At 39.8% G+C, this 27,062-nt stretch overlaps 1 long non-coding RNA gene and 1 gene segment (V, D, J or C); one reads left to right on the top strand and one right to left on the bottom strand.

The window, feature by feature from the left end:
* The first annotated feature begins 2,559 nt into the window (after positions 1–2,559).
* Positions 2,560–5,158, top strand: LOC139545725 (T-cell receptor gamma chain C region C7.5-like). The segment is given in 4 exon segments: positions 2,560–2,631; positions 3,205–3,501; positions 3,994–4,062; positions 4,735–5,158. Coding segments are annotated over 3 exon segments (411 nt in total).
* An 18,531-nt stretch (positions 5,159–23,689) lies between these two features.
* LOC139545975 (uncharacterized) lies at positions 23,690–25,767 on the bottom strand. The gene is made up of 2 exons (XR_011669168.1): positions 25,632–25,767; positions 23,690–25,033 (listed from the first exon to the last, which is right to left on the bottom strand). It is a non-coding gene; the product is annotated as an uncharacterized lncRNA (long non-coding RNA).
* Between the last annotated feature and the right edge of the window lie 1,295 nt (positions 25,768–27,062).

The following is a 27,062-nucleotide window of genomic DNA, read 5'->3' as shown; positions in this document are numbered from 1 at the left end:
TGAGCTGAGGTAAACGGCAATATGTAATGGTTATACGTTTGAAGACCAGCCTTTGTCGTAAACTCTGGCGTAAAAGTGGTTAATTCGCCATTGCAAATCCTACTTGACGGAGCCACGAGTGTAACGCATAGCAGTACATATTCAATAGCATTTTCAACAAGTTTATATATTTAAATTATGGCAAATAAATCAGGAAAAGCTAAAACAAAGTCTAGAGTCTGTGAACACCACAACCAGTGGTGTTCACCTGCCCAGATTTCTCTCTGCAGGCATGAATGTGCCTCAGGGCAAAAAGGGCACAGTAGGGAGACGTCGTTGTGCGCTTTGTCACAGGAAATTCCCCATCACCTGCACCACCTGTTCAGTAAGCCTCTGCTTTACAGCAGAAAGAGACTGCTATGGGCCATAGCACCAGCAGCACAATATTGTGTAGAGGACTGAGGGTCTTCACAATATTCTAAATAGAAAATGTGTAAATAGTTACCCTTGTTATTTGTTTGTTTATTATTTTAAAATATATATATTTCTTTTTTTTCATACACCCCCCGGGTGTTAGAATAGCATTTATGTATTTTGTTTATAGTTCTTTCCTTCAAAATGTATCACTGTACCAATTCGGCATATAACTTAATCCGGCATAGCCAAAGACATGACACACTCTAGACCCAAACTGTTACAAACCTATATCCATCCTGCCCTGCCTTTCTAAAGTCTTTGAAAGCCAAACAACAAAGAGATCACCGACCATTTCGAATGCCACCGTACCATCTCCGCTATGCAATCCGGTTTCCGAGCTGGTCACAGTTGCACCTCAGCCACGCTCAAGGTCCTTGACAATATCACAACCGCCATCGATAAAAGACAGTACTGTGCAGCAGTCTTCATCAACCTGGCCAAGGCTTTCGACTCTGTCAATCACCGTATTCTTATCGGCAGACTCAACAACCTTGGTTTCTCTAATGACTGCCTCGCCTGGTTCACAAACTCTTTCTCAGAAATAGTTCAGTATGTCAAATCGGAGGGTTGTCCGGATCTCTGGCAGTCACCATGGGGTGCCACAGGGTTCAATTCGACACTTTTATCCGTGTATATCAATGATGTTGCTCTTGCTGCGGGTGATTCTGTGATCCACCTCTACGCAGGCAACACCATTCTGTATACATCTGGCCCTTCTTTGGACACTGTGTTAACAAACCTCCAAACGACCTTCATTGCCATACAACACTCCTTCCATGGCCTCCAACTGCTCTTGAATGCTAGTAAAACGAAATGCATGCTCTTCAACCGATCGCTGCCCGCACCCACCAGCCCGACTAGCATCACTACTCTGGACGGTTCTGACTTAGAATATGTGGACAACTACAAATACCTAGGTGTCTGGCTAGACTGTAAACTTTCCAGACTCACATTACGCATCTCCAATCCAAAATTAAATCTAGAATCGGCTTCCTATTTCGCAAAAAAAGCCTCCTTCACTCATGCTGCCAAACATACCCTCGTAAAAATGACTATCCTACCGATCCTTGACTTCGGCGATGTCATTTACAAAATAGCCTCCAACACTCTACTCAGCAAATTGGATGCAGTCTATCACAGTGCCATCTGTTTTGTCACCAAAGCACCATAATCTACCCACCACTGCGACCTGTATGCTCTCGTTGGCTGGTCGTCTCTACATATTTGTCGCCAAATCCACTTGCTCCAGGTCATCTGGAGCAAGTGGAGGTAAAGCTCTGCCTTATTTTAGCTCACTGATCTCCATAGCAACACCCACCTGTAGCAATTGCTCCAGCAGGTATATTTCACTGGTCATCCCCAAAGCCAACACCCCCTTTGGCCACCTTTTCATTCCAGTTCTCTGCTGCCAATGATTGAAACAAATTGCAAAATTCACTGAAGTTGGAGACTCATATCTTCCTCACTAACTTTAAGCATCATCTGTCAGAGCAGCTTACCGGTCGCTGCAGCTGTACACAGCCCATCTGTAAATAGCCCATCCAACCAACTACCTACCTCATCCCCATATATGTTTTTGTTTTCCTGCTCTTTTCCACACCAGTATTTCTACTTGCACATCCTCCTCTGCACATCTATCACTCCAGTGTTAATTGCAAAATTGTAAATACTTTGCCACTATGGCCTATTTATTGCCTTACCTCCTTACTTCATTTGCACACACTGTACACAGATTTTTCTATTGTGTTCTTGACTGTACGTTTGTTTATCCCATGTGTGTTGTTGTTTTTGTCACACTGCTTTGCTTTATCTTGGCCAGGTCGCAGCTGTAAATGAGAACTTGTTCTCAACTGGCCTACCTGGTTAAATAAAGTTGAAATATAAAATAATAATAATAAATAGATCTGTAAAAAAAAATATTAAAGCTCAAGAGTTATGCTTAGATATGCAGAGAAACATTTACATATTTTGTATTAACAATTAAAAATGCTAAATTATCCAATTTAAAGATGGGGGGGACTAGCTACCACAGGAAAAAAACACCAACCCCCCACCACCCCCCATCCCCCACATCCACCCCCCCAGGCTACCCTCACAGTGCAGACTACTTTTTGAGAAGGGAATTTTCACTGTGTAGGCTCGAATTTGGCTCTGGCACGACACTTTATGTGACAGGTAAGATATCCATTCCTCTGATTTTCAACAGGTAAACAAAGCAGTAGTCCTTAATAATTCATATTTAATCTATAGCTCTAATCACTATCCAAAATCATTTCGATAACATCTGCAGTATTGCTCCGCAAATATGCACTATTCATGATTAATCCATGTTAGGAACAAAATATTAAGTATTTGAAAGTTATTAGTCTGTACAATAGATAATTCTGATTTTCAAGGAAGCCATACGAACATTTTACAGTATATTGCATGTCCCTACTCTTAGAGATATACACCCTCAGTTAAATTAGTGATATAAATGTCAAGTAATTTGACATAGAGCAAAAATTTTGAACTGTTTACTTAACTAAGAGTCTTACGTTTTAAATGACATTGAAAGTTATGATTTACATTGAAATAAGATATTCCATAAAGGATAGTTGTTATGGAGAAAAATGTAATTAATTGTTCACTTGAATATAGACAGAACAGCTGGATATAGAACAAATGGTGTGGGACATCACGATTCATCTTGTGTGTGATGTCCCTTTAAAGAAGTCTGTAAATGTTATTATATCTCTTGAAAATCAGACGGCACTCAACGAAAACCCAAAGTGACGGTGTACCCAGCGTCCAACCCTGAGTCGAATGGGAAGACCACCCTGCTATGTCTGGCGAGAGACATGTTTCCAGACTTGGTCAAGATCTCATGGAAGATTGAGGATGGAATAACGGAGGTGCCCAAAGCAGAGGGGGAACAGCTGGAAAAGAGGGAGGAAGGACAGACGACCAGTATGATCATCATTGATAAAGAGAATACGTACAGGAACAAATACATCTGTTCTGTGGAGCATGAATTGGGCACTCAACATGTTGACATCCCAAAAGGTAAAGCCAGTCATTGAAATAGTTTTACATTAGTATGCAGGCCTATTATGTTTTTTTTATACATCATTATTCATTTAATATTTATGTACTATATTTATATGAGTAGGTTATCATGGATTCAACCATGTAAAAATGACATGTCCCTTTAAAGAAGTCTGTAAATGTTATTATATCTCTTGAAAATCAGACGGCACTCAACGAAAACCCAAAGTGACGGTGTACCCAGCGTCCAACCCTGAGTCGAATGGGAAGACCACCCTGCTATGTCTGGCGAGAGACATGTTAGGAAAAAAATATTAAAAAGAAAGAACATAAAAATGTGACATAAAATTGGCCATTGCATAGGAATGTTGTGTAGTTATTAGTTTTGCAAGTTAAAACAAAACACCTTAATTAGCGTAACAATTATCCCTGACAGTAGCCTACATAATATTCTGAAAGCATATTCTTTAATATAATCTTTTTCCATCTCATTCTCAAATAAACCAACAGAAGATACTCCAACCACCATGTCTTCACCAACCTGCCCGTTCAGAAATGACATGCAGGAGTATGTCGAAGGTAAAATGAATGTATATTTCATGCAGGGTTGGGGTCAATTCAAAACAAAAATAAAAAATAGGGAAAAAATAAAAATACGAGTGGTTGGATAAATGAACGGATTTAGACAGGTATTAAATCCGATTGCGTTTTGTCGACATTCCACCTTCTGACGAACGTATTCACGGTAAACGCTGTTTATGGCTGCTCAATTTGAAATTACCTTTAATTAAGGGCGCTTTCACATATCCTCTTATGATCCAGATCCAGGAGCGTTTAGTAGCCTACCCTGATCCGCGCTATAAAGCATGTGTGAAACACAAACTAACCCGGGTTGAAACGAATCCTGGACCAGCGTGAGTAGTGGGTCCAAGATCCAGGACCAGAGTACCAGGAATTGTGACGTGGCAGAGCGAGTCGAATGGAACATTATTACCTGTTGCACTCGCCAAGGTCATGTAAAATGTTCGTATTGTTAAAACTTCCTAAGTGGAGTATAGCCGACAAAACGCGATCGGATAGATAATCTGATCATGGTTTATAGGCAAAGTGCCTAGATGCCATCCAGTGCCGAGATGCCATCCACGGTAAATGTAGCATATGTCGGCTTAATAGGAACATGTGTTTTTAAACGGCAATGAATGTAACCTGCATTCAAATTGAATCCCGGCCTTACTCTTTTCTCTTCTCCAGATTCCTTCCAGTCAACGTTTAGTCTGAACCTGGCCTCTGTGGTTTACACAGTGATGATAGTGAAGAGCATGGTGTACTGCTGTGGGCTCGCTCTCCTGCTGCACAACAGGAACCTGGGAAGAGGACCCAGCACCTGAAGACCTCTATGAGGAAAATCATTTATGCGCTTTTTTACATTGATACAATGTTGTTGTTTTTTTACATTGATACAGCTTGCATGACATTTTCCTTGCCTAACACAGCCTGCTCAAATTAACCAAGTTGCTCAAAATAACCATATTATTTCAGATGCGGATGGATTTAATAATCGCTGCCTTTGTGAACAAAAAGTTGCAACAACAATGGTTCTGTAAATGATTGTAAAAAACATTTTTACAGTTCCGTGCTGTTTTCTATGAATAAAGGTTACTTAAAACCCCCAAAACATTGCATCTCTTTACTATAAAATAATCTATTCATATTTGGGAAAATGTTATTTAATTGAATCTCATCAGAAGCGGAAAAATAAGATCATAAATTCACCAATTATCTGTTTTCAACTTGTTTGCGTCAGTGTGCATGTTCCCGGCGCAGATGTTGAGCCTAGACTTAATAGTGGTGGGATAATATGGTTAATGTTTCTTTGGTTTTCTAAGTACATGTGAAACGGTAGTTACTGGAAACAAGATATAGCTAACTGCATAACCACAGCTCGAGTGTGTGATGAGTTGGTTATCCAAAGCTGCTGGATGATTCATTTTGCCTTGATCTGTTTTTACCTCTAGTTGTGGGTTCGGCTCCTGCCATCAAATTGAAGAATATGACAGCGATGGCAGACGAGTCCGTAATGGTAGTTTATGGTTCTTGCATTTGTAGAATTAGAGATCTATGGCAAAACGAACGTTTTATACTTTTGTTTATGTGTACGTTTTACCTTGAAACAATCAAATTAAATTAAATCAAGGTTGGAGTGTTTCATTTGTTTTTAACATATATTTTGCAAGGAAATTAACATTGTTATCAAGAGAAGTATTTTCAATGTTATTGTCATGTTATTACCATGTATTCTGTGCTTCAATGTAAAGTGCTACCGAAATGTCTTATTAATTGTTATATTTTCTCTACATCGAAACTATGAAATAACACATATGGAATCATGTAGTAACCAAAAAAGTGTTAAATAAATCTAAATATATTTTATATTTGAGATTCTTCAAAGTAGCCACCCTTTGCTTTGATGAATTCATTGCACGCACTTGGCATTCTCTCAACCAGCTTCATGAGGTAGTCACCTGGAATGCATTACAGTTAACAGGTGTGCCATGTTAAAAGTTAATTTGTGGAATTTCTTTCCTTAATGCATTTGAGCCAATCAATTGTTTTGTGACAAGGTAGGGGTGATATACAGAAGATGGCCTTTTTTGGTAAAAGACAAATCCATATTATGGCTAGAACATCTCCAATAAGCAGAGAAAAACGACAGTCCATCGTTACTTATTAAGGGAAAGGGGGATACCTCGTCATTTGTACAACTGAAATGTGTCTTCCGCAACACTCTGACCTTTAAGACATGAAGGTCAGTCAATACAGTTTCTTCAAGTGCAGTCGCAAAAACCATCAAGCGCTATGATGAAACTGGCTCTCATGAGGGCCGCCACAGGAAAGGAAGACACAGGGTTAACTCTGCTGCAGAGGATCAGTTCATTAGAGTTAACTGCACCTCAGATTGCAGCACAAATAAATGCTTCAGTAACAGACACATCTCAACATCAACCGTTCCGAGGCGACTGCGTGAATCAGGCTATTCATGTTCGAATCATATTAAACACTATTGTTGCACACAGAGTGAGTCCATGTAACTTATTATGTGACTTGTTAAGCACGTCTTTACTCCTGAACTTATTTATTTATAATCCATTTCAAAATTCAGGCTGTAACACAACAAAATGTGGAAAAAGTCAAGGGGTCTGAATACTTCCCAAAGGCACTGCGCGTTTTGAAACCTTTCCTCATCCTCATTACTTGCATTAAATGCCTCCCTCAAGTGTCACTAAATGTACAGAGTGGTTCAAAATGATTGACACCCTTGATAAGGGGGCCGCAGGTAGCCTAGTGGTTAGAGCGTTGGGCCAGTAACCGTGGAGAGACTATATGGACACCCCTGGCCTGCAAAGCTAGGATTTATGTCACACAGCCAAGTGAACATATCACACAGGGTTGTGACAGCTAAGGAGTGTCGGTATTTTTGTATTGCTGTGTGCTCGATTTTATACCTGTCAGCAATGGGTGTGGCTGAAAAAGCCAAATCCACTCATACTTTTGTATATATATATGTAGTTTTAACCTTTATTTACAATGACGGCCTAGGAACAGTGGATTAACTGCCTTGTTCAGGAGCAGAATGACAGATGTTTACCTTGTCAGCTCGGGGGTTGGATCTAGCTACCTTTCAGGTTACTGTCCCAACGCTCTAACCACTAGGCTACCTGCCGCCCTATCGTATATGTATAAACAAGGATAGGTACCTCCCCAGCAGCTAACGAAACGATTATTCTACTTCACAGCAGCTTCAAGAAGATAGTTAGCCTACTAAAATAGTCTGAGCTTCATGCGTCTTACCCGACAGCATGAGGTTGGTGCCTGAAACGGATCATTGTAATCTACAGTAGGCATAAACCATTACTGTAAAGAAATACAGCATGTTAGAATAATTTTTACAGGAGGCTTCCAATTACAGTTAATAACAGTATGTTTTCATAATGCAGTGCAATCTACAGCCTTAATTCTGTACAACACATGTATGGTATTATACTGTGCACTCTACAGTGTTTTACTGTTGAAATTGCAGAAAAGTATTCAATAAATAAAATGACTGGCTAAAATCCCAGCCTATAAACTTTTATTTTCTCCAGATTCCTTCCAGTCCATGTGCAATCTGAACCTGGGCTCTCTGGCTTACACAGTGATGACAGTGAAGAGCATGGAGTACTGCTGTGGGCTCGCTCTCCTGCTGCACCACAGGAACCTGGGAAGTAGACCCAGCACCAGTGGACACATTCATTGAAAGGGAAAACCACAAGTATGGATATAGTTGTAGTGGGCTGGTAACAACAAGGATTTTAGATCCCATTGAGATCGAAAAATCTTTTTGTCCTACTTTATTTTAGGATGCTAAAGTATTGTGAGCCATATCTTTCCATGTCTTCCATTAACTTCAACTGCCAATTATGACATGAATTGCGGAACTTTAAATTGTGTATATTGTGTTTCCCTCCTTAAAATGTACAATCACATTTTACTTTTGATGATTGTGGGAGCCACTCGCTGCAGACACTTGAAAGAAGGTTCAGTTAAGGTTTTTGTACGTTTGTAAGTCGCTCTCGATAAGAGCGTCTGCTAAATGACTTAAATGTAAATGTAAATGTTTTCTGAAAAATAAGGAGAGCAAATATTGAAGGTAGATCCTTATGATTTAAATTTAGACTGTTTTATGAAAGCTGCCCTGCAATAGGCCTATCTGTCACAGCGGTAGATCATTTTCACTAAATCCGTCTTTGATTTACACAAAAATATTTTCAAAATATTAATGTGACCTATAACTTATTAAATATGTAGTCTCATTATTTCTAAATATGCATCATTATCCAAAATAATATTTAGTAACTTGTCATGTGTGTAATGAAGTGTAATTTATTTAAAGAAATTTGAATTCGTTTTCGAACATAGTATTTAATATCTTAATTCAATTTTTGTATTAATTTACCATGAATAATTGAAAATTCAGATGTTATTTTTGTTATAATTAACTAAATGCTGAGTGCTTATTGAGCAGACGAATGATTGAAATCACGAATTTGTGCTTTTTACATTGATACAATGTTTTTCCTTGCGTAACACAGCCTATGTATTTTCCTTGCTAAAATTAACACAGCCTATGTATTTTCCTTGCTAAAATTAACACAGCCTATGTATTTTCCTTGGTAAAATTAACACAGCCTATGCAGTGTGCAAAGTTTCTCAAATAACCAAATCCTTTCAGATGGGGATCGGTTTAATAATCGCTGCATTCGTGAAAGAAATGTTACAGCAAACTAGGTTCTGCAAAGCAGCATATTGTAAATGTTGTACTGTTCCGTGCTGTTGTTTTACGAGGAAACTGTCACCTTAATAGAAAATAAAGGCTACTTAAACCCCCCCCCCCCCCCACAACGTTGTATTTATTATCTATAAAATAATCTATTGTTATTTTTGAAATTTTTATTTTCAGAAGCGGAACAAGATCATAAGATCCCCCTTTCTCTGTTTTGAAGCTGTTTGCTTCCATTTGTGTTTCGAAGCAGGTGTTGAGCCTACTCACCCAATAGCAGTGCGAAAATGTGGTTAATATGTTTCTTTGGTTTTCTAATGGAAGGTGTAACGTAGTTACTGGAAACAAGACGTAGCTGCATAACCGCAGCTCGATCGTGTGATGAGTTGTTGGTTATTCAAAGGATGATGGATGTTACAATTTATTGTGGGTTAATTTCGACATTTGCATTTGAGTCATTTAGCAGACGCTCTTATCCAGAGCGACTTACAGGAGCAATTGGCGTTAAGTGCCTTGCTCAAGGGCAAATTTATAGATTTTTCACCTAGGGGTGTGTTCGTAAATTCGCTCTGGCTATCTACTCCGATTTCAGAGCATTCTCGTCTGAGTGTGTCAGAGCGCAGAAAACCTGATGCATTTAGGAACGCTCAACACCTGTTGAATATGGCCGGAGTCGGTAAAGATCGACAAAAAAACGTATTTCAATTGTTACCAGCAGCATAGTTAGAGTGGATAACATGAAAACAGCCTAACCAGCTCTGCTAGGGCGAGTACAATGGTCAGAGAGGTATTCTCTCATTAGTGTCTGGAAGTAGCTAGCTAGCAAGCTAGCCAACGTTAGCCAGTTAGCTTGGGTGCTTGACTGCCATTGTGTGGTCAGAACGCTCGGTTCAACTTTACTCTTCGGCCAGAGCGTCTGAACGCTCCGAGAGCGAAACGCTCTGAATTTACGAACGGACAATCTGACAACGCTCTGAATTTACGAACACCCAGTGCGCACACAGAGTGAATTTACGAACGCACCCCTAGTCGGCTCGTGGACATGAATAAGTGACATTTCGGTTACTGGCGCAACACTCTTTTATTCAATCAAATCAGATGTTATTTGTCACATGCGCCGAATACAACAAGTGTAGACTTTACCGTAGCGTGAAATGCTTATTTTCTAGCCCTTTCCCAACAATGCAGTTAAAAAGTAAGATAATTAGCAAATAGATAAAAAGAAAATAGCAGCATTTAGGCATAAGGGATAATCAATGAGGGGGCTATAGCTAGGTTCCCTGGTAAATAATGAATAACCTGGAAGGTATCTTTCACGCCATGCTAACGGAGTGGAACTAACCTTCCACAGAGTTGCCTTATTTTCCAGAGAACGCCTAAATCCCCGAGTTCATAATCCTGTTCATATCATGGCTATAATGTACACATTTGCCGGTAGAAATGTGTTTAAAATCCACTGAAATAGCTAGAAAGTGTAATAGATAGCTACAGTATTTACCTTGGTAACCAAACAAACTTGCTAGTTTAGCTAACCAAACTTTTATGAAAATCCAATTCAAGAATTACAATGTTTTCAATTCGACTTTTGCATTCAAAAGCAGCTCAAACATAGAATATGTAAGAAATAACTATAGCCATTTAATTCTACCATGTGGAAATACCATATTTTGTTAAGCAATAAGGCCTGAGGGTGTATGGTATATGGCAAATAATACCAAGCTAAGGGCTGTTCTTAACCACGACACAACGCAGAGTGCCTGGATACAACCCGTAGCCATGGTATTTTGGCAATATACAACAAACACCCGAGGTGCCTTATTGCTATTATAAACTGGATACCAATGTAATTAGAGCAGTACAAATACATGTTTTGTCATACCTGTGGTATACGGTCTGATATACCATGGCTTTCAGCCAATCAGCATTCAGGGCTTGAACCACCCAGTTTATAAAGGGATATAATGCACGCTCTAGAATGCCCTTTAAGTCAATCAGGTACAAGTATGCAACAATGACATGGTATGAAATAAAATAAAACAACAAAATAACAAAAAAAATTAAAAAATAATAATATATATATATATATATATACACACAAGGAGTAGCCTACTGTACAGAGTCAGTGTACTGGGATAAGAGGTAGTTGGTGTGATTGAGGTCATATGTACATGTAGGTTTGGTTAGGCGATTGATTGATGTACTAATACACTGTAGGCCTACATGTAAGCAGGGGTGAAAAGCAGAAAGTCCAGGTAGCCATTTGATTAACTGTTCAGCAGTCTCATGGCTTTGGGGTAGAAGCTGTTAACGAGCCTTCTGGACCTAGCCATCAAATTTGAGAATATGACAGTGATGGGCAGACAAGACAATTCCATAATGGTAGCTTATTGTTTTTGCATTTGTAGAATTGTAGGCCTATTGCAAAACAAGCTCTTCATACTTCTGTTTATGTATAGGCTACTTTTTTACCTTGAAACATTCAAATTACACAGAAATTAAATGAAGTCAGGGATGGAGTGTTTAATTTGTTTTTTAACTTAGACTAACTTTTACCAGGAAATAAATATGGTTATGAAATACAGTAGAATTAAAGTCAGTTTCCAGGTTATTATCATAATTATCACCCACATATTATCACCTATTTATTTTGTGCTGTAATGTAAAGTGCTACCGAAATGTCTTATTAATTAATTGTATTTTTTTATCTTCACTTCCCAATGAAGGCCCTTTAACAGTATGTTCAAATGTTACATTTTATTTAATTATATTGAAATACAAATAACATCTATAATACTATAATTAACAGAAATTACTGATACAATTTTCACTTTCATCCCAAATACTAAATACAAAGACGAGTAAAACTAATGACAAACTAATAAAAAGCTAGATAGCCTGCACGGTATTGTTTCACTGAATTAACAAGCAAGTAATGTAATTATTCATCAAATGTGGTAACATGCACATAGGCTTTCCACTGTGAAAATGAACTTGGTGCCTTGAACAGTGAACCTTATTATTTTACTCTATTGAAAAAGAGAAGAGAATGCTCTCTTTAGTGGGTATTCAATATGAAACAACATGGCCGGATTTCAATCTGATTAACTTTGTCGGCTACAGTATTGACAGTTAACTACATGCAGCAGGATGTTTTTCTCACACATCAACACTTGTTAATGGTGATGATGGTTGTGGCATTTATGTCGTTTATTAATCAGTGAGAGATACAAGTTTCCGGTAAAGTGGGCGACCTAATCTAATCTTCAACATGAGTGTCTTGGTAGGCTATATTTTTCCAATGCCTTTGAATTGTTGATTATTATGTAAACATGCTCTGACAATCTCCAATTCAACCTCTGATGCTACTTTACAAAGCATAGTAGTATGGTCCCGTGTAGCTCAGTTGGTTTTGTGTTTGATTCCCAATGGGGACCAGTAAGCTCTTAACCGCTAGGCTACATGCCACCATATTTCTTTCAAATCAGTGAAGGGAAGTTCACACTTTGGGAGGAAGGACAGATATGTAGATAATACAATTGGAACATAGCCCTTGTCAACAACAACAGGAAGTGGCATCAGATTGGGGGAGCAGTTAGAAACCACAAGGCCCAAGTGACAGTGTTTCACCTCACATCTTTGTCTCTGCACCAACTGAACATAAGTATCAGGTTCAGGTTCAATAGAGGACACATCATAATCATCATAGAAATGTCTCTCGGATCTGTTGTCATTCTTTACTCACTTTATTTAACTAAGTGTGTCCCAAACAATCTTTTTTTCTGAACAATGCACCCCAGTCATTGATGCAAAGTTTGTGGTCATGTAATTTATTCACATTTCTGCTAATATATTTTAATTTCAGTGTGTTGTAGATGAGTTTTTGTTGTTGTCGTATTCTCCTGCGGAATCTTGTCAGGTCACAAAAGGCAACGTGTGGCTTGAAGCAATGCGTGAAGGGATGTATTTAAAGGTCAGTGGCCATGCTGACAGCATTCCCCAACACAAAAACAATTACATTATGCCCACAACCCCTATCCAACCCTTTCCCGTTTTTCAACTGGTCATTCAGTACATCACCGTTTCCGTTCAATTGAACTCGTATTTTTTGATTTTCCCAATTCTTAACAACATAATCACTGAACATGGACTGTCATATAGTCATATTACATTAACTGCAGGACATACACATTTGTATATGGTGTGTATTGTTTCCCTCCTTACAATTAAAATGAATATCACATTTTACTTTGGGACTTACCCATTGCAGACACTTAAACAAAGGTTAAGTTAAGGTTTTCTGCTCTCCTTAAAATAAGGAGAGCAAATCTTTCAGGTAGATCAATTATGATTTAATTTTAGACTGTTTTATGAAAGTTGTCCTGCAAAATATGTCATAGTTAAATTATTTTCACAAAATCTGTATTTGATTTCTATAAAAAAAATATATATATATATATATATTTATCTAAATATTATGTTTACTTAAATATTTCATTCGTAAATATATAGGCCCTTGACCTCTAAGTATGTATCATTTTCTAATAAAATATTTTGTAACTTGTCATGTTTTCTAATGTAGTATTTCATATCTTAATTAATTCAATTATTTAATTAATTTACCATGAATAACTGAACATCCAGCTTTTATTTTTGCTTTAAATAACTAAATGCTGAATGCTTATTGAGCAGGTATATTTGTCTATGAGGGAAATCATGTATTTGTGCTTTTTTACATTGATACAATGCTGCTGTTGTTGTTTTACAGTGATACGGCTTGTATGAAGAGTGACATTTTCCTGGCGTAACACAGCCTGCTCAAAATAATTAAGTTTCCCAAAGTAACCATGTCCTTTCAGATGGGGATGGGTTTAATAATCGCTGCCTTTGTGAAAGAAAACACAAATGGTTCTGCAAAGTATTGGTGCTGTTTTGGGTTAGGAAAATGTCACCATAATAGAAGATAAAGGCTACTTGAAACCATCAAAACATTTGATTTCTTTACTATAAGATAACCTATTCTTAGTTGTGAAATGTGTATTTTATTATATCTCTTCAGAAGCGGAACAATAAGATCATAAGATCCCTTATTCTCTGTTTTCAACCTGTTTCCTTGAATCTGCATCTTCCGACGCAGATGTTGAGCCTGGACTAAATAGTGGTGGGAAAATGTGGTTAATATGTTTTTTTGGTTTTCTGATGAAATGTGAAACGGTAGCTACTTGAAACAATATATAGCGGTGGCAGGTAGACAAGCTGTTAAGCGCGTTGGGCCAGTATCCGAAAGGTCGCTGGTTCGAATCCCTAAACTGACTAAACTGACTTGAGGAAGGCACTTAACCGTAATTGCTCGTGATAAAAGCATCTGGTAAATGACAACTTGAGCATGTAATGAATCCCTTGTTTTATTTATTCTTTTTCGTCTCTATTTGTGGGTTCGTGTCTTGCCATCAATTTCAACAATATGACAGCGATATGGCAGACAATACGATTGCATAATGGTACCTGATGGTTCTTGCATGTGTAGAAGTGTAGGGTTATGTCAAAACAAGCTCTTACATTTGTAAGAGCTTGTAATATGGTTATCAGGAGAAGTAGAAAATCAGGTAGCTCTGTTTCAACGTTATTAGCATGTTATTACCATTTATTCTGTGCTGTGTCTTATCAATTGCTTTCTTTTCTCTATAAGGTACTAGTGGGTAACTAGCCCCCCCTTAGAACAATGTTGAATTGCTGACACAAAAAAAGCAACGTTTGGAGAAAAAAAAAATGGGTATGTGGATGATGGTCATGCTTAGGCGAATGAACTATAAAGGGAAATAAATTGCTACAGTTTACACTTTTTTAGTTATTTCATGAAATTCCATTTTTAGAAAAGTGCGTTTTTTAAGAGTACTGGGATAACTGAATGAAAACGGGGAGAGAAGCCAATTGAAATGCGCTCTCTTAAAAATGTAGCTAGCTATCTAGCTATATGACAAAAAAATGCTGTGTAAAGACTATGAAGTAACATTAACGGTAAATCTATCAGTCACTAGTTGTAACATTTACAACTGCAATTAAGTTACGTTGTCTTTTAATGTATTTGACATCAGACGATCTGGTAGTAAGGTTGATAGCTAGCACTCCTAGCAGCCTATTCTAACTAGCTTAGCTGGCTAGCATTTACTGCTAGTTAAGTTGCTTGTTAGCAAGTTAGCATAAATTATTGATAACTGGGCTATTCATTGTCTTAATGACAAGTACCAACACACTTCAACATATTACTAATTTAAATAATAATTATCTACATTTTTCTCTCTAAACAAGTGGAATATTTATCTTAAGGCTTTCTTACGTGTGTATTTAATTCTAGATCTAGCTTTATTGGAATATATAATCAACTGTTTCAAAATGTAAAAAAATTGATAAACTTACAACAAAATAATTTTTTATTTTTTTTGTATCTCCAAAAGATGTGATGACACAGAGGAAATGTTTTTTGGAGCAAGAGCAGTGGCAGCCAGGGAAAGTGTTGGGGGAAAAATGTGGTGACATCTTGTGGTCTTAATTTGAATTACAGGCAGGGGGCAGTTACCCCAAGGGGCTTGTTAACCTCTAGTACCCTACTTCCCGAAGAAGGCCCTTTAACCCTAGGAGGCATAGTAAACATGGTGCCCCAAGAATGCATATGCCGGGTAAAAATGACCCGATAATGTAATATCTGTGTTTTATTTATATGGGTCTAAAATATTATCCATTTGTGGAACATAATTATTTTGAGTAATGATAACAAATTATGAAAATTCATAACCGCTATTGAAAATATTAGCATATTTTTCTTACAATCCTCTTCTGACCCTGGCTGCTCTGAGTGGTGGTGGCAGGGTTCTCCTTCATCACCCCACATCTTTCCATTACCTCAGTTCTTCTGTGGAGATGGGAGAACCTTCCAGAAGGACAACCATCTCTGCAGCACTCCAACAATCAGGCCTTTATGGTAGAGTGGCCAGACAGAAGCCACTCCTCAGTAAAAGGCACATGACAGCCCAATTGGAGTTTGCCAAAAGGCACCTAAAGGACTCTCAGACCATGATTAACAAGATTTTCTGATCAATCAATCAATCAAATGCATTTATAAAGCCCTTCGTACATCAGCTGATGTCACAAAGTGCTGTACAGATACCCAGCCTAAAACCCCAAACAGCAAGCAATGCAGGTGTAGAAGCACGGTGGCTAGGAAAAACTCCCTAGAAAGGCCAGAACCTAGGAAGAAACCTAGAGAGGATCCAGGCTATGAGGGGTGGCCAGTCCTATTCTGGCTGTGCCGGGTGGAGATTATAACAGAACATGGCCAAGATGTTCAAATGTTCATAGATGACCAGCAGGGTCAAATAATAATAATCACAGTGGTTGTCGAGGGTGCAACAGGTCAGCACCTCAGGAGTAAATGTCAGTTAGCTTTTCATAGCCGATCATTCAGAGTATCTCTTCCGCTCCTCCTGTCTCTAGAGAGTTGAAAACAGCATGTCTGGGACAGGTAGCACATCCGGTGAACAGGTCAGGTTTCCATAGCCGCAGGCAGAACAGTTGAAACTGGAGCAGCAGCACACCAGGTGGACTGGGGACAGCAAGGAGTTATCAGGTCAGGTAGTCCTGAGGCATGGTCCTAGGGCTCAGGCCCTCCGAGAGAGAGAAAGATGGATAGAAAAAGAGAGAGAGAATTAGAGAAATAAGTGGAATGTTGTCCCACTCATCTTTAATGGCTATGCGATGTTGCTGGATATTGGCAGGAACTGGAACACGCTGTCGTACAAGTCAATCCAGAGCATCCCAAACCTGCTCAATGGGTGACATGTATGGTGAATATGCAGGCCATGGAAGAACTGGGCCATTTTCAGATTCCAGGAATTGTGACATGGGGCCGTGCGTTAACATGCTGAAACATGAGATGATGGCAGCAGTTGAATTGCACGACAATTGGCCTCAGGATCTTGTCACGGTATCTTTGTGCATTCAAATTGCCATCGATAAAATGTCCGTAGCTTATTTCTGTTATACTCACAGACATAATTCAAACAGTTTTAGAAACTTCAGAGTGTTTTCTATCCAATACTAATAATAATATGCATATATTAGTAAGTGGGACTGAGGAGCAGGCCATTTACTCTGGGCACCTTTCATCCAAGCTACTCAGTACTGCCCCTGCAGCCATTTATTTTTTATTTTTCTTTCTTCTTTATTTTACCAGGTAAGTTGACTGAGAACACATTCTCATTTGCAGCAACGACCTGGGGAATAGTTACAGGGGAGAGGAGGGGGATGAAAGAGCCAATTGTAAACTGGGGATTATTAGGTGACCGTAATGGTTTGAGGGCCAGATTGGGAATTTAGCCAGGACACCAGGGTTAACACCCCTACTCTTACGATAAGTGCCATGGGATCTTTAATGACCTCAGAGAGTCAGGACACCCGTTTAACGTCCCATCTGAAAGACAGCACCCTACAGAGGGCAGTGTCCCCAATCACTGCCCTGGGGCATTGGGATATTTTTTTTAGACCAGAGGAAAGAGTGCCTCCTACTGGCCCTCCAACACCACTTCCAGCAGCATCTAGTCTCCCATCCAGGGACTGACCAGGACCAACCCTGCTTAGCTTCAGAAGCTAGCCAGCAGTGGTATGCAGGGTGGTATGCTGCTGGCTATAAGCCATAAGAAGTTATGCCCCCTACCCCTTCTTTGGGGTAGGGGGCAGTATTTTCACGTCCGGATGAAAAGCATGCCCAGAGTAAACGGCCTGCTACAAAGCCATAAAAGCTAGAATATGCAGATTTTTTGCAGATTTGGATAGAAAACACTCTAAAACTGTTTGAATGATGTCTGTGAGTATAACAGAACTCATATGGCAGGCAAAAACCTGAGAAAAAAGTGGGAAATCTGAGGTTGGTCGATTTTCAACTCATTCCCTATTGAAGATGCAGTGGGATATGGGTCATGTTGCACTTCCTAAGGCTTCCACTAAATGTCAACAGTCTTTAGAACATTGTCTGATGCTTCTACTGTGAAGTGGGGCCGAATGAGAGGGGATTGAGTAAGGTCTACCATGACCTGAACATGCGCTGACCATGCGCGTTCATGTGAGAGCGAGCTCTGTTCCATCGCACTTCTGAAGACAAAGGAATTCTCCGGTTGGAACATTATTGAAGAATTATGTTAAAAACATCCTAAATATTGATTCAATACTTCGTTTGTCATGTTTTTACGTACTGTAATATAACTTTTTTAACTTTTCGTCCGTACTTTCCACTGGACTTGCCCGCGCGTCGTGAGTTTGGAAAGTGTACTGAACGCTAGAACATCAAGGAGGAATTTGGACATAAATGATGGACTTTATGGAACAAATCAAATATTTATTGTGGAACTGGGATTCCTGGGAGTGCATTCTGATGACTTTTTCCATTAACCTTTCTCTTTTCCTTTTTCCTTTTTCCATATGTAGAATGGTGGGGTGCCTTCCATTACAGCTTAGGCAGGTCATTATTTTCTTGCAGTCTCTGCTCATGTGCTCCTGCAGCAATCTCTTAGCCTCAGTAAAGCCCCTTCGCACATCCATATGAATACAGCTTCTGACCAGATCCCTAGGCTGACCGGAAGTGAATTGCTCGAGGTAGTAGAGCCTGTCCTCCCTGCTACTTGTCTTGGCCTCTATGCAATGCTCAAATGCCTGCATGAAGGACTTGTAATCCAGAGGATGACCCTCAAATGTTGGTATCTCCCTAGCTGTAAGTGTACTTATTGTACTATGAGCAGGTCAGATATCTCATTCTGTCTTTGCATGACAGTGGTTAGGTTGTCATGGTTACCATAGCTTAGTTGACAAGGCCATTGTTGATTGGACCTTTGTGCTGGTAGGGGTGAACCTCTTCCTATTGCTGGTTACAAAATGGACTCTGGTAATGTTGATGGTGTGTGTGTAGTAAAGGTGGTCTAGAGTTTTTTTTCCTGTGGTTGCACATGTGACATGCTGGTAGAAATTTGGTAAAACGGATTTAAGTTTCCCTGCATTAAAATCCCCGGCCACTAGGAGCACCGCTTCTGGATGAGCATTTTCTTGTTTGCTCATGGCCTTATACAGCTGGTTGAGTGCGGTCTTAGTGCCAGCATCGGTTTGTGGTGGTAAGTAGACGGCTGCAAATAATATAGATGAGAACTCTCTTGGTAGATACTGTGGTCTACAGCTTATCATGAGGTACTCTACCTCAAGTGAGCAATACCTCGAGACTTCTTTAATATTAAACATTGTGCACCAGCTGTTATTAACAAATAGACACACAACCCCACCCCTCGTCTTACCAGACATAGCTGCTCTGTCCCGCTGATGCATGGAAAACCCAGCCAGCTCTTTAATATCCTTGTCGTCGTTCAGCCACGACTCAGTGAAACATAAGATATTACAGTTTATAACGTCCCGTTAATAGGATAGTCTTAATCGTAGATAATCCAGTTTATTTTCTAATGATTATACATTGGCCAATAGTACTGATGGTAGTGGTGCTTTACACACTCGCCTATGAATTCTCACAAGGCACCCGGATCTCCACACACGTTTTCTCTGTCTTTTCTTCACATGAATGATGGAGATTTGGGCCTGGTCATTGAGAAAGCAGTATTTCCTTTTCGTCGGACTCATTAAAGAAAATGTATGTAGCGTATATAGCTGTATATGTATATTATGTATATAGCGTAGTTATATACAGGATCCCACAGGATCATATCAAGGATAGCGTCACAAATTAATACATAAATACCACTTGAAGCTTGATGATGAGGATCATTTGAGTCAGCTGTGTATTGCTAAGGCAAAAACAAAAATCATGGTCCTGCTCTCCAGGACCAGGACTGAGAACCACTGCTCTTCATTGGGACCTCTTCATCTGCAGACAGGCTTCCACAGCTCTCTGTATCTGAGGACAGAAAATAACACAAGAAACAGACATCATTATACTCAAATTAGACAGCACTGAATATTATGTTACTATCATCTCTGTCCTCACTTCTAGGGACTGGAACTACACAAAGTACCTGCCCTATCCAGAATAGCCTACTCTCTCACTTAGACAGTTGGGGCTGCTATCCTTTCACCCTCCTCCATGGCTGTTAGTTAGCTACCTACAAATGCATTTGGAGTTTGTTTTTTACAATGACAAATACATCAAGATAGCTAGCTAATATGAAGTTAGGTAGCTGTTCATATTTAATTCACTTAGCTAGCTAGCTATACAGTATCTACAGTTGGCTAGATAGCTAGCTAGCTACATTAGCAGGTCATTTGAGTTAGCCTGCACTTGTAATGAATACTCAGGGAGAAAAAGGTGTAGATTCAGGCTCAGAGCGCGGCAGGTGTTTATTTTGCCTTCGCAGAAGGCAGGAATCGTGGTCGCAGGCAGGCAATGTCCATACATAGGTAGGCAAACAGGCAGGTAAATCAAAACTAGGACTGAAGGCTATAACTGGTTCTCACAAACGAGCTAGGAAAAGGCTTAGTAGAGTCAAAATGAACACAGGTGAAATCTATGAACAAAAATGAAAGACAGGGCTACGTTCCAGAACACAAAGAAACAGGGCCACGTTAAATAACACAAAGGAAAAGAACAAGGTTGACTAAGAAAAGAAAAGCAGAACCTTACAGCACTGTAGCTAGTTCGCTAATAATACAACGTTTTTTAAAACATTTTCGAAATTTATTTACTTACTTGAATAGGTTCTCCCAGCCATGTAAACGATTGGAAACAGGGGAGCAAAGTTTTTTTGTCACCAGAGCATTTTAGAGCATATTACTATTTACCTGTGAATATATTCATGGATTAATGGATTAAACTCTTTACTCATTTAATAACCAAACCTTCATACAAACTTGCTATGCTGAATTCTTGATGCACAGTCAAACTTGCTGTTATATGCTGCCAGCACACCCACAAGCAAGCCACTCTGGGTGCCATAAGGCAAATTACTGCGTATGAATGTACACGTACGGTTACGCAGCACATTAGGAGAATTAGGTTAAGGTTAGGGAAAGAGTTGGGGTTAGCTCAAATGCAAAATAAAATACTTTTGATGTTAATTTGATAAAGCTGGTTCACTTTTAGCCAGGACTCCTTTTTGGCCTAGATTACATGGTTGCATTCAAGACAAGGTCGTTTTTATTGATCTGTTGTCAGTGTCAGTAGAGTAGGCTTAGGCCACCATCGTATTAAAAAGGATTCTGCTAATGTCTCCAGTCATATACCCTGTCTAGGACAGGGGTTCCTCTAGCGCCACTCCTCCCACATTCCACTGAAAAGGCAGAGTGCGAAATTCATTTATTTTTTATTTTTTTATATTTAACTTTCACACATTAACAAGTCCAATACAGCTAATGAAAGATAAACATCTTGTGAATCCAGCCAACATGTCCAATTTTTTAAATGTTTTACAGCGAAAACACCACGTATATTTATGTTAGCTCACCACCAAATACAAAAAAGCACAGACATTTTTCACAGCACAGGTAGCATGCACAAAACCAACCAAACTAACCAAGAAACAACTTCATCAGATGACAGTCTTATAACATGTTATTCAATAAATCTATGTTTTGTTCGAAAAATGTGCATATTTGAGGTATAAATCATAGTTTTACATTGCAGCTACAATCGGAAATAGCACCGAAGCAGCTAGAACAATTACAGAGACCAAATTGAAATACCTAAATACTCATCATAAAACATTTATGAAAAATACATGGTGTACAGCAAATTAAAGACAAACATCTTGTGAATCCAGCCAATATTTCCGATTCTTTAAGTGTTTTACAGCGAAAACACAATATAGCATTATATTAGCTTACTACAATAGCCAACCACACAACAGCATTGATTCGTTAGGCACGTTAGCATAGCGAATAAACCAGCAAAAGATATTCATTTTTTCACTAACCTTCTCAAACTCCATCAGATGACAGTCCTATAACATCATATTACACAATACATATATGGTTTGTTAGAAAATTTGCATATTTAGAGCTGAATTCCGTGGTTAGACATTGTGAACATGTAGCATCTTTTTCCCAGAATGTCCGGATCTATTTCTGACACTCACCTATTCTGACCAATTAACTATTCATAAACTTTACTAAAAAATACATGTTGTATAGGAAATGATAGATACACTAGTTCTTAATGCAATCGCCGTGTTAGAATTCTAAAAATAACTTCAGTACGATATCCAGCTTACGTTATGGCGAGAGAGCGCCCAAAATCTGGGCGCAAACTAATAGTATACAATTTTCGACAGATATATGAAATAACATCATAAATGGGTCCTACTTTTGATGATCTTCCATCAGAATGTTGTACAAGTGGTCCTTTGTCCAGAACAATCGTTGTTTGGTTTTAGAATGGTCTTTTTCCCTCGCGAATTAGCAAGCAAAACTAGCCAAGTGGCGCTAAGCTCTCCTTCGTGAACAAACGCAGCGAACGGAACACGCCAAAACTCCCGAAAAAATTCAATAATCTGATTAAACTATATTGAAAAAACATACTTTACGATGATATTGTCACATTTATCAAATAAAATCAAAGCCGGAGATATTACACGTCTATAGGGAAAGCTTTTCAGAAGCCAAAGCTGATGTCCATCCCGCGTCATCCTGAACAGAGGAAATTTGGGTCCTGTCATTCCAAGAGGCCTCTTTTCACCATAGAAATACCTATACACTCAATTTCACCTCTCACAGCCTATTGACATCTAGTGGAAGGCGTATGAAGTGCATGTATAGTCATAAATCTCAAGCAAAATGATAGGGAGGGCCTGGAACAGAGCCTCGATTTGAGATTTTTCACTTTCTGACAGGAAGTTTGCTGCAAAATGAGTTCTGTTTTACTCACAGATATAATTCAAAGGGTTTTAGAAAGTTGAGAGTGTTTTCTATCCAATAGTAATAATAATACGCATATTGTACAAGCAAGAATAGAGTACGAGGCCGTTTAAATTGGGCACGATTTTTCCCCAAAGTGAAAATAGCGCCCTCTATCCTCAACAGGTCATATAAACTGTATTAATGTTTATCAAATGTTTATCAAAGGCCGTGGTGATGAATAAATTCATTTTAGGGACTGTTATCATGTAGTTTGGGGTAGCCACTCGACTGTTGTTGTTGAAATAATTAATGTGGTGGTCTTCCAACATGCCAGCCAGGAGGCATTGTACGTCAACTGCAAGCCCTCTATTATAGCTGTTATTTGGGCAGATACAGCTTACTAGTCCATTCTACAAGCTAACTAGCCAGATTTATGCAAAGCGACTTACCGATGATAAGGTGCTTGAACACACATAAATGTATCGAGGAAGCGGAGCCCACAGCTTTCCATCATCATCGCAGCGTAATAGCCGGAAACCAGTGGAGGCTGCTTAGGGGAGGACGGCTCATTATAATGGCTGAAACGGAGCACCTAGAATGGCATCAAACACATGGAAACTATATGTTTGATGTATTTAATACCATTCCAATGATTCCGCTCCAGGCATTACCACAAGCCCATCCTCCCCAATTACGGTCCCACCAACCTCCCCTGTGCCTGAAACCATAAGGTTCGTCTAAACTGGTCCATGGGCAGTTGATGAAACTTAATTTGTTGATCTTTTCTCCTACTATTATTCAAACAAAATGGTATGCAACAGGTTTTACGGCATCTTTAAAGCAGGGTTAGTTAGCTAATTGAAGTAAGTCCGTTGGAATCGACTCTTTGGCTGATAATCGTGATGTACATTCCATTCTATCTGTTCATACAAAAAATGTACGAGCATGAAAGTGTTTTCAGGTATGTAGTTTGTTGATTAAGACGACATAGAAGTATGTTAAAAATGACCAACCAAGCATATCTAAAATGTTTATAGAATTTTAAAAAAAATACAGCCATTGTCGAGTTCATGCGTGAAGTAGGCAATTTAACATGGGAGTAAAGAGAGTATCCTACGGCTGTAACCTACTTGGGGGTGAAGGTGTTGCCCTCTACTGGACATACAGAATAGGACCCCAAAGGCCTTGCTGACTGACTGACCAGAAGATTTCTGTGTCACCAAAGGAGTTTAGCTCCACAGATAAATTATTAGACTGTCGAAGAATACAGAACGCTGCAGCGTGGGTACTGACCAAGACCAGATGGAGAGCACACATCACACCGGTTTAAAGGTTTTCTCTTGGTTTTCAAATCAATTCACGATTGTGCACCCCAGTACATGTCAGACATGGTTTTAAGTTAGGTACCCAATAGGTCCCTTTGTAGGCACTGGCCTTTTGACTATCCCCCAGCCTCTGGAAAAGCCTGCCGGAGAACCTGAGGGGCGGCAAAATTGTGGACATATTTAAAAGATCTTAAAACACATATTTTTAGTTCAGTTTGTCATTCTTTTGTTTTGTAACTTATGTTTGTGTAGTAAATATTTCAGCTTTCATTATCATTTTTTATTTCGATTTTTCCTGTAAAGCGCATTGCGTTGCATTCCATGTCTGAAATGTGCTGTATAAATAAAGCTTGATTTGATTTAATCTCACCAAATAGGTAAATTAAATTGAACAATGCCATTTAAGAAAGCATGTATTTTGTGCCGAGAGAAACGCCTATTTAGCCATTTAAACTAAATGTATCTCCAAAACATCACCCAATCTCTGTTCCACTCTGTCTCCCCCCACAACCCCAACATATGACCCTATTGAAATATACTGTATCAACACTTAACAACGTTATTGGCACCAATATATTAGCAACATAAACGCTTCTTGGACCAACTACCTTCATAATCTCATTGTGGCCTCGTAAAGAATATGATGCACATGGAAAATGAAAATAACAATATTCACAGGCTAGCCAATGCATAAAGATTGTATTCTCATCCACTACGTATCCATGCAGGTGCATGCCTCTTATTGAGCAACCTCCTCCAATGACTTTGGTCTAGGACACAACCACAGGATTGGCCAGTAGGGCTGAAAGTGGGGGTTAGTCAGTGTTCCTTTGCTCAAAAATTCTCTCTCACACTTGCAGCCACAGTATGAACAGCAGGGTAGCCAAAGAGCACAGCCAGTGTAAGGACGTTCTGCGCCAGTGGGGGGTGCTGTTGCAAAGGTCTGAAATACAGCAGTGGATCCACACCCCGGGTAGCTCCTGTTGGCAGTGCTGAGACGTGGCGCAACCGCTGGTCAGAATGATTCCCATGGCACCTGCAGGGGTTGGACGCACACACACACACAGAGATAATAAAGATGCATAGACAGTGAGAGATACATCTGCTGAGAGATACATTTGAAAAAGACAGGTATTTGAGACAAGCATGGGACACACTGAGCTGAGGACTGGGGGCTGAGGAGGAGAGATAGATGGGAGGGATGCTGTAAGCATGTTATGAGTGAGAAGCTGCCTTGACAGGGATGAGAGTGACTGTGCAGGATTAGACCAGGGACTCTGATCGTTCCAGAAATTCCCCCTGCCTAACACAGCACATGACTCATCATATCACAGCCCCTTACTTATCCATGACCCCAGATCTTCCTGGAGCAATCTCAATCAGATTGGGGTCTTTCTTTGTCACTGCAATCAGGTTATCACTGTCTCTATTATTGTCGTTGACATTGACGGGACAGTTACAGAATGTGTTTGCATACACTAGGTAAGAGAATACCTTTGAGAAAATAGACATTCTTCTACTATTTCAACCCAGGTCTGGCACTCACGTAACGAGTAGCTTTAGATAAGGAGTGACCGTGGGATAAAGCATGCAAGGGTGAGGGTGAAGGAGAGGGTGAGGAGGACTGTACTCACTGCTCTCTGTCTTAATGCAGAAGCGGTGCTTGAAGCCTTTGTGTGAGTGGGAGCAAGTGATGACCTTGGGGCTGGAGCAGCCCACGTCCACGTACATCTGCCCCTGGAGGATGTTACAGCCATAGCACTGCAGCGCCTCACCTTCCACAACACACAGGGAACATTAGGACAACATTAGAACAACACTTTGCCACTGTACATTGCCCTGGTGCCATTTTCAAAGGTTAAATTTGAGTCAGTGGCACAGTTTACATAAGCACCACACTAGAATATCATTAACATTAAGGCTGGACCAAAATGTTACAAATGACATACAGTTTAAAGTTCAGTGGAAGGTTTTTGAACTCAGCAAGCCTGAGGATGGCTGTGAGAAATCGCTGAAAATAAAAATAGGATATATATTACAGGGCCAAAAGTATGTGGACACCCCTTCAAATTAGTGGATTTGGCTATTTCAGCCACACCTGTTACTGACAAGTGTAAAAAAAATCAGGCATGCAATCTCCATAGACAATCATTGGCAGCAGAATGGCCCGTACTGAAGCGCTCAGTGGCTTTCAACGTGGCACCGTCATAGGATGTCACCTTTCCAACAAGTCAATTCGTCAAATTTCTGCCCTGCTAGAGCTTCTCCAGTCAACCGTAAGTGATGTTATTGTGAAGTGGAAACGTCTAAGAGCAATAATGGCTCAGGCGCAAAGTGATAGTCCACACAAGCTCACAGAATGGGACTGCCTAGTGCTGAAGCGTGTTCCAACACTCACTACCGAGTTCCAAACTGCCTCTGGAAGCAATGTCAGTACAATAACTGTTCATCAGGAGCTTCATCATGAAATGGGTTTCCATGGCCGAGCAGCCGCACACAAGCCTAAGATCACCATGAGCAATGCCAAGCGTCGGCTGGAGTGGTGTAAAGCCCGCCGGCCATTGGACTCTGGAGCAGTGGAAACTGGAGTGATGAATCATGCTTCACCATCTGGCAGTCCGACGGACGAATCTGGGATTGGCGGATGCTACCTGCCCCAATGCATAGTGCCAACTGTAAAGTGTGGTGGAGGAAGAATAATGTTCTGGGGCTGTTTTTCATGGTTCATGCTAGGCCCCTTAGTTCCAGTGAAGGGAAATCTTAACACTACAGCATAAACTACATTCTAGACGAGTGCTAGTGCTAGTGCTTCCCACTTTGTGGCAACAGTTTGGGGAAGGCCCTTTTCTGTTTCAGCATGACTATGCCCCTTTGCACAAAGCGAGGTCCATACAGAAATGGTTTGTTGAGATCGGTGTGGAAGAACTTGACTGGCCTGAACAGAGCCCTGACCTCAACCCCACAACTGTGAGTCAGGCCTAATTGCCCAACATCAGTGCCCGACATCACTAATGCTCTTGTGGCTGAATGGAAGCAAGTCCCCGCAGCAATGTCCCAACATTGGA

Source organism: Salvelinus alpinus, chromosome 19 (genome assembly GCF_045679555.1).
Source record: "Salvelinus alpinus chromosome 19, SLU_Salpinus.1, whole genome shotgun sequence".
NCBI classification, from domain to species: domain Eukaryota; kingdom Metazoa; phylum Chordata; class Actinopteri; order Salmoniformes; family Salmonidae; genus Salvelinus; species Salvelinus alpinus.
Note: the sequence above shows the minus strand (reverse complement) of the source record. Positions and strands in the feature narration are given on the sequence as shown.